A 10,139-nucleotide genomic window follows, 5' to 3' on the forward strand; every position below is an offset into this window, starting at 1 on the left:
CACAATCACAGTATAGGCCGACACTGACAAGAAGCATCCAGACCAGTAGGCTACTCTCACACATGGCCGTCAAACACCGCAAGCACAGCGACTGGCATTTCTACATATTTGTATTTCCTCTTTTCACATTACCTGACCTAAACTTGATTATTTGAGTTATGCAGTGCAAATGTATGGACTATTATCGGATGTTTCATTGTTATTTTATTTCCTTTAATTATTCAAAATGCCACAGAGGAAGTGAAAGGATTTTTTTCCTATTCTTACACTGAATAAATAATTGATTTAGCTGCCAGCAGTCTGACTGACAGTGACATAAATATTGTATGTACAGGTGTACAGGTCTAACAGAGGTTTTCATTCATAGCTGCAGTGGTTCATTCACATTTTTATAATTTATAAAGCTTTTTCTTACTTCAGACTGCAGCAGCCCATTAGCTTAGTTTAGCATAAAGACTGGAAACGGGGGGAAGCAGCTAGCTTTGCTCTGTCTCTCTATTAATCTGTACAAAAACACGTAAAAACAATAGTTTATGCTTTAACTTGTCTAACGTGCATAACTGTTGTATTTATTTCCTGTTTCTTCTGTTCATGTCATTAGTTTTGACACCACCAGGCTAGCTAGTTACTTTCTAGCCTTTGCATCAAGCTAAGCTAACCTAAAGACTGTAGCTTACATTAATCGCATGAGACGGAAGCTTTTTTTTTTTGTCTTTTCATCTACAATAACTCTGTTGCCAACAAGAAAATATGTCACTGTCATATTTGTCATATTTGTTAAATATAAGGCTGGAGACAGCTAGCTTAGCTTAGCTTAGCACAGACGAGGCTTTCTCTCTCTCTCTTAAACTGTACAAAAAAAACAATAGCTTAAATGTAGAACTACTACTACTTTATTTTCTGCTAATCTTGTTAGCTTTGGACATAGCCAGGCTAGCCGTTTCCACCTGTTTACAGTCTTTGTGCTTAGCTAAGCTTACCGGCTACTGGCTGCAGCAGGCCATAATCGCATAGGAAAGTTATAAATCTTTTAATGCATCATAACTCTCTGTTGCTAATAAGATAATTCCTCCAAACTATTCCTTAAAATGCTTCATCATTTAACTAATAATCACATTGTACAAGATAAACTGTTTTACAGTTTTCTTCAACAATGAATGAATCAGTTTAGATTTATTAGATTAGCCAAAAATGACGATTAATGACATAAAACTCTATATGCTGTTATCAGCGGTTAATAAGTCTGATGGATCATAGAAGGATTTAAAAGGATATAAGGATGTTTCCTTTCTTTGCATCATCTCCTTCCAATAGAGAGAGACATACACAGACTGAAGAATATGCAGCTTTTATCCGTCTTTTTTTCAGGAAAATTAAGCAGGGACATTTTCCCCATTTATGAGCCTTGAATGAGATCCAACAAAGATTTTAGGATAAACACATTCTGGGTGTGTACTTTCGCAGGCAGGTGGGAGCGCAGTGAAGCGGCAGGCAGGCAGGCAGCGTGACCAAATGTGAGAGACTGAATCAAAATTTATAAAGTGAGCCTCCACAGTGTGCTCAAACCTAATGAAAAGGTCGGGGTCTGAAAATTGCCTTGCTAAAAACGCAGATTAATTCCTGGGGCAAAACACACACACACACACACACACACACACATACACACACATACACATATACTTGAAAAGACCTGAGCTGACGTGTTCAGAGAGAACAGGGAGAATCTTCTGCTTGACTGCACAGACACACAAACACAGCTTCACACACCGACTGACAGTCTGTCAGAAACTTTGTGCAGGTTTCAGACACTGCGGCGACTGAGCCTGTGCGCAGTGGTAGCCGGGAGAGGACTGAACATTGCAGGGAAAAAAAACTCAACTGATAATCTGTTGATCCTGTAAAACACCCGTCGCCAAATAGCCGCGTGTCCACAGCATTCCAGTATGCGCAGCCTGATTAAAATCCTTTCTCTACAAGATACCATGGGACCGCTTTGTGGGTGTCTATTTAATCACGCTCTTGATCTGTTGAATGGCATTGTGTTTGATGTTGGTTAATGCGCTTCCTTTGTGCCGCTGCGTAAGTGGCTCTCTTGAGGGAAATTATGTGCATATTTTTGCTAAAGGTGACATTTCCTTGCTTGCTCGGTGGAATAAACGGGTGGAGAAGGCCGCCTTGCATCTATTTTCTGACTGAAAGGAAGAGAGGCCTGTGTTTGGTCTGTGCCAATGCTATCTGCTAATGGAGCTTGGCTGCACTGGCACAGATGCATTTATAGCGTGCCATTAATTCATTAAAGAACCGCAGTCCTCTCGTTTCGAATAAAACAAGAGTAGAGGAAGGGGAGAATGGAGGGGGGCTCGCATTTGGGAGGAGTGTCGTTAATCTCCGAGGCCTGGTGTCAAGGACAAATGGTGAAGGAGTGGAGGAAACGGTATGTGTGTCACTGCGAGGTTGCACCTGTGTGTGCAGTTATAGCTGCTGACGGGGGGTGCGGGGAGAGGGCGGCTAATTATAGCTCAGGTGAAAGAAGTGGGGAGAGAAAAGGGATGGTTTTGACGAGCAGGATCGTTGTCGAGGAGCTGAAAATCCAAACAGGCACCAAGTGAGGCCGGATGACAGACCGACGGGCCCCGGAGAGACGAGCCCCATCGATTAAAACCACAGCGGCCTTATTTTACTGATCTAACAGCAGGGAGACCTGGAGAGAGACAGAGCGAGGAGACAAAACAGCTCAGGGATCAAGTCAGAGACAGACAGAATTAGAGATCCAGACAGATAACTAAAAAGAATATATAAGATTGTCAGTATCAAGACACAGTATGTCTAAGGTTAATCCACTTATGACATGGCTGACATCTGACAGCTACTTGGCTAAAAAGAAAAATTTGTAAAGTTACAAGCCAAGGTGATAGTTTGTGACCATCATATCGCAATTTCCTGGTTTACCTTTGACACGCCTGTGCAGCTGTCAGCGATATGACTGAAGATTCAAGATGAACTTCAATTTAGCCCCCAAACAGAGAGTGTGAGGTAACCTGGCCGAACTGTTGTCGGCTTGTTGACGGTCTGATTTATATTTGTCTGTGCTTTTGTTTTTGGTCTCCACCACCTCCAGAGGGAAATATCCAGCTCTTTAACCCCGAAACGCTCAGCTGTGTTCACCAGCTAGCTGCTAAAAAAACAAACACGAGAGACTGAACCAACGGCATTGAACCCAGAGCTGAGATGAGGTGCAAGATATTAGATGCTGAATCTCCTTAAGACATCAGATTTGGCTTTTTAAACAACATTTGTGCTCATGCCTGTGTGTGTTAGTTCCCCTTCGACAAAAAGCAAGCCTAAGCAAAAATTGCCATGCAGCTCTGGCAGCTTAGACCGCAGTTCTTCAACATAACGGAAGGCCTCATTAAAGCCGGGAGTTTGAGGCGATGCAGATGACCATTTCTGGTTATGTCGCAGCCGAGGATGTTCACGCGTACTTGGCTAGGTTTCCGTTGATTTAAGAAAGGTCCGGGGTAATGGATGTAGGGGCTTCTATAAGAAGAAAAGCAATTTAGTTTCATAATTATGTTTTCATTAGTTAGTTGTATTAGTAGTGCAGAATGGACAAAGCGAGGACTATTGAGTGGGTAGGGGATGCATTTGATCGCAGTTTGCAACCTCACCACTAGATGTCACTATATTCTGCATACAGGTCCTTTAAAAACAAAAAACTCCATTGTCTATAACCCTTTATTGTGTGGCAGGTCGCAGGTGGCTGGGGCCTATCCCAGCTGGCATTTCACCATCGCAGGTGTGACGCTGAAAGACAAACAACCATTCACACTCACGTGCATACCTAGTGCCAATTTAAAATCACTAACAATCTAACCGAACATGCACGTCTTTCGGCTGTGAGAGCAGATTCAAACCCAGAATCATCCTCCCGTGCCGCCGCCTTTCAAACATGCCTTGATCTGCAAGGGCAACCAAGTTTGAAGTTAAACTGAGAAGTTATACTTAATTCAGAGTGGAACAGATTTTGACAGATTTTTACAGCACCTACCACTATATAAAAAAGTAGTTTGACTTTATCCTCACCCCGAGCCATCAGAGAGCCATTAAATAAGGTTTTCAGTCTGCAGGCATACAAGCCACAGGCTCACCTGAAAATTAAACCGTGGCTGTGTGTTCGGGGTGGATATAAACCTTATAGTGCCACCCATACTTACAGCTAGAGACTGACTATAAAACTCGAGAGGCACTCCCTGAATCCCCATTTATTTTTATTCCTTGACTGATGTTATCTAGAACCTGAGAATGCAATTACAGGTGCCCCGCCATCAATAGCGGGTTCCTGCAGCGCAAGCATGACAGAAATCCACTTATTCCATATAGTATTGATGTCAATTTGCTGTTTCATTACGGCCAGAGCGCGGAGAGCAGCATGATCACAGCTGAAGGAGTTTCTTATTATGGGATCTTAAAGCAAGTTTAGAAACACGGCAGATAAATAATGCAACAGACAGAATGCGTAATCATGCACAGACACTCGGCAAACGCGGGCGCACTTACAAAGATAGCAATAGATTAAGTGTGAGGACACTGTCCAGATGCATATGTATGAGCTGCAGCAGGTAATACTGACGGGGAGGATTTGCAGAGAGTCCTTAAGTGCCTTGTGTTGTTGCTGGCTGTAATAGCTTTGGAATTCTTTGTCTCATTGTTTTAATTTAAGTTTATACAAGATTATTTCATACCATGTTGATTTCGCTTGTTTCATTTTTGATTATTGCAATAATTTAAAAAGTCCTTCATTTCTGCAAGGTACATCTTATAGGGTGTAACACATTTTGGAAAGCAAACGAGGAACCGTAACTCATCTCTGAGTTTAATGACTTAAACCTGAGGAAAATTGCATTTTTGGCCACAGGAGGCAACAAGCTGCGGCAACAGGTTGGCTGCTATAGTTGATATATGAGGAAACTCTGGAGGGCTGTTTTTTTTTTTTTTTTTTGGGTTGAAACTGAGAAACTCTGCGAGGGGGTATTGATTAGGGAAATGTCTGCGTCAGGTGAAGCACTCGGAGCCTCGCCAAACTCATCCTCTTTAATTTGTGTTCTGGCTCATAGTCAGACCACGAGGACAGATGAAGTGTTTTGAAACCCACTGGACTGTGGTCGAGTCCTACCACCATATTTCCCCTCTCGTCCCCTCTATACCTTGTATCCGCCGCTTTTGCACTGTCTTAACTTTATTAAACAAAAGCTCTTGCTAAACTGATCCTCTTATCCCACTTTTCCTCACTCCATATCCTCATTCTGCTTCCTCCCCATGGTCCTGCCATTAATGTCATCGTAGGTGTAACACTGTCTTAAGCCTGGGAGGGCAGAATGCCGGAGCAGAGCAACGACTATCGTGTGGTGGTGTTCGGGGCCGGGGGAGTGGGGAAGAGCTCCCTGGTTCTGCGCTTTGTAAAGGGCACCTTCAGGGACACCTACATCCCCACGGTGGAGGACACCTACCGCCAGGTGATCAGCTGCGATAAGAGCGTGTGCACCCTCCAGATCACAGACACAACAGGAAGTCACCAGTTCCCCGCCATGCAGCGCCTGTCCATTTCTAAAGGCCACGCCTTCATCCTGGTCTACTCCATCACGAGCAAACAGTCCCTGGAGGAGCTCAAACCCATTTACCAACAGGTGGGCGGTGTTTGTGTGAGGATGAGTGTGCATAGTAAATAGTGAGGTTACATATGAGTATACTTGCACAGTAAGTGTTTGTCTCTTTGGTTATTTTGTGCCTACGGCTGATGGGATGTAAATGTGCTACAGATTTATCCTTTCAACATTGTATGGAAGCCCATTTCTGAAAAAGGAGAAATAATGAGAAACCTTAAATATTTAGTCATTGTTTTAAGAACTTTTTTCATTATAATGACTTAAATGATCAGCAAATCTTAGCCAGAGAAGACCGGTGGTTTGAAAGAGGAGTAAAGGAAGCCATCTAGAGTATGTCAGATTGGAAAAAAACTTCTCTAAATAGAGGAGGTGGACTAAGATTTAATCTGACATCAATTTACAATACAGTTTTAAATTCTGTCCCCAAGAAGTTTCAACCCCATTCACACCTTGAGACTGGAGACTCTGACTGATAATGGGTCGCTAGAGTTTCCGATGGGTTACCCACAGAGTTTCCTATTTAACCTCAAACTTCCCACCAGTTTTTTACCGTCTACAAGAAAACGAACTTGAAATGCCTGAAGTTTTTATTGTGAAGGCCCAGGCAGATTTCTTTGACTCCGGCAACACGTGACGGCTGAAATATGATTGGATATAATGCAAAGTTACACTAACCGAAACCCCGCAGCTGAGAGACAGACAAGTATAGACATAAAATGAACAGTATAAGCTATTGGGAATGATTTAATAAGATTAATGGGAAAATATTAAAATGTTAATCAGTGATTTTAATAAAGTTTAGGTCAGCAGAGAAGGCTTGGCTGGCCCTGACGGCCCACCACTATGTAACATGATATTCAAGGGGTGGCTGAAATGTTTTGAGGAGTCGGTTTTCTGAAAACATACATTTACACATTCAGTCCAGCAGTTGTGGAGGATGTGGATTTATTCTTTGGTGGAGCTGTTATCTTGGACGTCCAGAATAGTGATTAGCGCAGTCCTGCAAATCCACTTGATCAGAGCTGCAACTTCCTCTGCCGTAGGCCACAAAATTATCACCCTTTGTGTATCCTATTTATGCATTAGAAACGGATTGTTTAATGTTTATTTTACCCATTCATTGAGTATGAAAATAATCTATAATAAATTCCTTTTAAATAAAATGAATGTGCAACTTTGGCATGACCCTAAAAGGCAACAATTCCTCCAATAAATGCAACACAAATAATCATATTTCTCATAAAACAAGAATGAATAGGATGAATTTAAGATGAGTTATTGGTTTAAAAGTATATTTTTGGGTCTGCTTATTAGTCAGGACATAATATGCTTATTTTCCTCCTCCTCTGCAGGTCCTGGCCATAAAGGGCAACGTTGAGGCCATCCCCATCATGCTTGTGGGAAACAAGAGTGACGAAACCCAGCGAGAGGTGGAGACCAAGGACGGGGAGGCCCAGGCCAACCAGTGGAAGTGCGCCTTCATGGAGACGTCTGCCAAGACCAACCACAACGTAACCGAGCTCTTTCAGGAGCTCCTCAACCTGGACAAGAAGAGGAACATGAGCCTCAACATCGACGGCAAGCGCTCTGGGAAGCAGTCCCGCGCCGAGAGACTGAAGGGCAAATGCAGCGTGATGTAACTCCAGGAGAGGAGAGAGAGGAGAGAGAGGAGGGGGGAGAGGAGGAGGAGGAGGAGGACGGCGAGAGAAAAGGGAAGAGGAGAGACTCACTAAACGTATCACTCAGAGCAAAAAAAAAATAAATAATAATAATGTTTGGAAGGCAATCCACTCATCATCCACTTCCTCCTCCGTTTGACGTTCACAGACACAGCTCACACACAGGAAACATTTCAGTTTGGAGAGCGCTCATCCGTGCGCATTCTGCCAAAAAGGAGAGGCGGCCCGAGTGGGACAGAGAAAGGAAAAAAAAAACAACAACAACAACAACAAGGGACAGATGGAAACAGCGAGAGAGGACTTCTGCGTCATCCAAGTGCCACAAGACCTCGCCGAGGAGCGCGTCAAGAAGCTGGACGACAGTAAAGACCACGGACTGCAGCAATCTTTCTCATCTACACTTAACACCCTCTCTCACTTCTCCACCTGCCCTTCCTCCCTGCTCAGCTCACACCTAAAGGCATAACCCACCCCCCCTCACCCCCACCCCACCATCCCTCGCATACCCCCTATTATAACAACTACTATAGAGAAATGTGAGGTATATGTATATGAGTCGACAAAGTTAACTAAAGCTCACTCATCTGGTAGAAACACAAGAGACCGAGGCGTCTGTCATGCTCCTAAGCACGGGACTCAAAGGTTTGAGACTGCTGGCATGAACAGCACTCATCATACGACCCAGCCGCATCCCAGAGCCAGACTCTGGTGTACATAAAACGTGGGATATTCAAACATATTCCATCTCGTCTCGAGAAATAGAGTGACTCGAGTTTGAAGCTTAAATCTGTGGCTAGAGGATAAAACGCATCGATCTTCTCAACTTCATCTTTCCTCCCTAGAGATAAAAGATTTAAAAAACAAACCGAAACACCTCTCTTTTCCTTTAACCACGTGTCACAAATCTTCTAAATGTCCTCATCTGATCTGGAGAAGCATCCAGCAGCAGCAGGGTATGCACACATGCAACGACGCAACAATCCTTTTAAGACTCTCTCTCGACGCGCGTACGACAACTCCGAATGAAAGGAGGATGGACGCTCATCACAACGCAAAACAGAAAACACAACTCCGCCTTGCCTACGAGGAGGACACACTCGGATAATCATTGCCAAGCTGGTAAGGCCGAGAGCGAGAGAACTGGGATGATTTTTGAGAATGTCATGTTTCGCTTGGGGGCACTTTTCACGTGACGGTTTCTCTTTTTGCCTTTATTTTTACTCTTGTACGTTTGCTTTAAGATGCTCTTTGAATTCATGTTTAAAAAAAAAAAATAATAATAATAAATGCCTCCTTAAACTAAAAGCACACGGGGAGGGAAGAGAAACGGAAAGGAGGGATGTAAAATTGCAGATGCAGATTGTCAGAAAATCCTCTTTGGTCGGTTTGGTTGCATTGACCTCTCGTGGGCTCGTCCGGGCATCAGCGAACAGAACTGGTCACACACACACACACACACGCGCGCGTTTCATATTTATACACACTGCATGCGCACAGATGCATCCGTGCAAGCGTCAAAAAAAGAGGAAAACTACCACATATACAGTAGCTCTGATAGTAGTCCAAACTGAAGACAGACGGGGCTCGCTCAGCCTAAATGCCCTCACATTGCACTTTATATCGTAACAATACAACTTTAATTTGCCATACTTTTTTTTTTGCCTACGTTTTGTGTTGATGAGAATATCTTAGCTCTAGTGTCTAATGTCCATATTTTCTTTTCTTTCACGCTCTGAATATATTGTACACAGTGTACACAGGACAGCCAAAAGCACAATACTTTTTACCAACATATCTATTTGTATTTTTTGTGTGTGTGCGTGCGTTATTATTATTTTTTTGTTTGTATTTATTTTATTTTTTTTCACCAGTTCCCATCTTTTAACTCACAAGTCCTGAACGTGGAGGAACGACTGAATCGCCACGGTCACGGTCCGCGTAAGCGCGCAAGCACGCACGCACGTACGCGGCGAGGTTGCGGTTCCGCTCAGCGACAGGGTATTTATTTGAGGTGCGGCCGGGCCGGGTGGGTTAGCCGAAAAGTTACCACTCTCTCCACCTCTCAGGCGGTTTTTCAACAACGTGTTAGCGTGGAGGATAACCTGCTCCTGTACTGTTAAACCCAAAGACGCGGACGATATAACCCCCTTTTAAACTGTGTGTGTCTCATCTCTGTTGTAAGAAAAAAAAAAGGAAGATAAAGAAAAAGCACAGCAACTGTTCTCGTCTGTCTCCTTCTCTGTCTTTATGTGTGCAGCAGGATCAACAACTGGGGCACTTTAAGGGTGACATTTTACTTGAAGACTCTGCCTGTCAATCAGCTCATTTATGATTATTGTTATTATTATTATTATTATTAGGCGCCGTGTAAAGTAAAATGTCCAATGCCCGTGCCCTCATGACACCACTCCAGCTGTGTGGTTATTGTAAATAAGGCAGCGCGACTGAAATTCCCACAAGAGCTTCAAGTAAGGTGTTACCCGTGTAAAGGAACACTGTACCCGCCGTGTTGCTATGTACTGTAATATACAGCTTAACAATGATGATATGGTATCTTGTATTTGACACGTCCACTCTTCTTCAGAGCTATCAATTACAAAATGAGACTAGCAAAATGTGAATATGTAACTAAAAGGTTCCCCCTTCATGATTTGTTTTTCTTTTTTTTTTAAGCTGGATGATTCTATTGTTATTGCTGTGTCGTACTTTGCACTAACGTGAGGTCCTGTTAAACTAAAAAAAACAAAAAAAAAACAAAAAAAAAAGTCACATTATAAAACGTACCCTTTACCTGTTA

The 10,139-nt window shown here is 43.1% G+C and overlaps 1 protein-coding gene across 1 annotated transcript; it reads left to right on the top strand.

Annotated features, from left to right (window-relative positions):
* Positions 1 to 5,351: 5,351 nt before the first annotated feature.
* On the top strand, positions 5,352 to 7,303 carry diras1b (DIRAS family, GTP-binding RAS-like 1b; the record flags this gene model as incomplete). The annotated part of the gene is made up of 2 exons (XM_084569725.1): positions 5,352 to 5,684; positions 7,016 to 7,303. The coding sequence occupies exons 1-2, from the start codon at positions 5,376 to 5,378 to the stop codon at positions 7,301 to 7,303; spliced, it is 597 nt and encodes a 198-aa protein (XP_084425851.1). The 5' UTR covers positions 5,352 to 5,375.
* Positions 7,304 to 10,139: the final 2,836 nt, after the last annotated feature.

The sequence above is a fragment of the Chelon labrosus genome (genome assembly GCF_963514085.1).
Source record: "Chelon labrosus genome assembly, chromosome: 20".
Taxonomy (NCBI): Eukaryota; Metazoa; Chordata; class Actinopteri; order Mugiliformes; family Mugilidae; genus Chelon; species Chelon labrosus.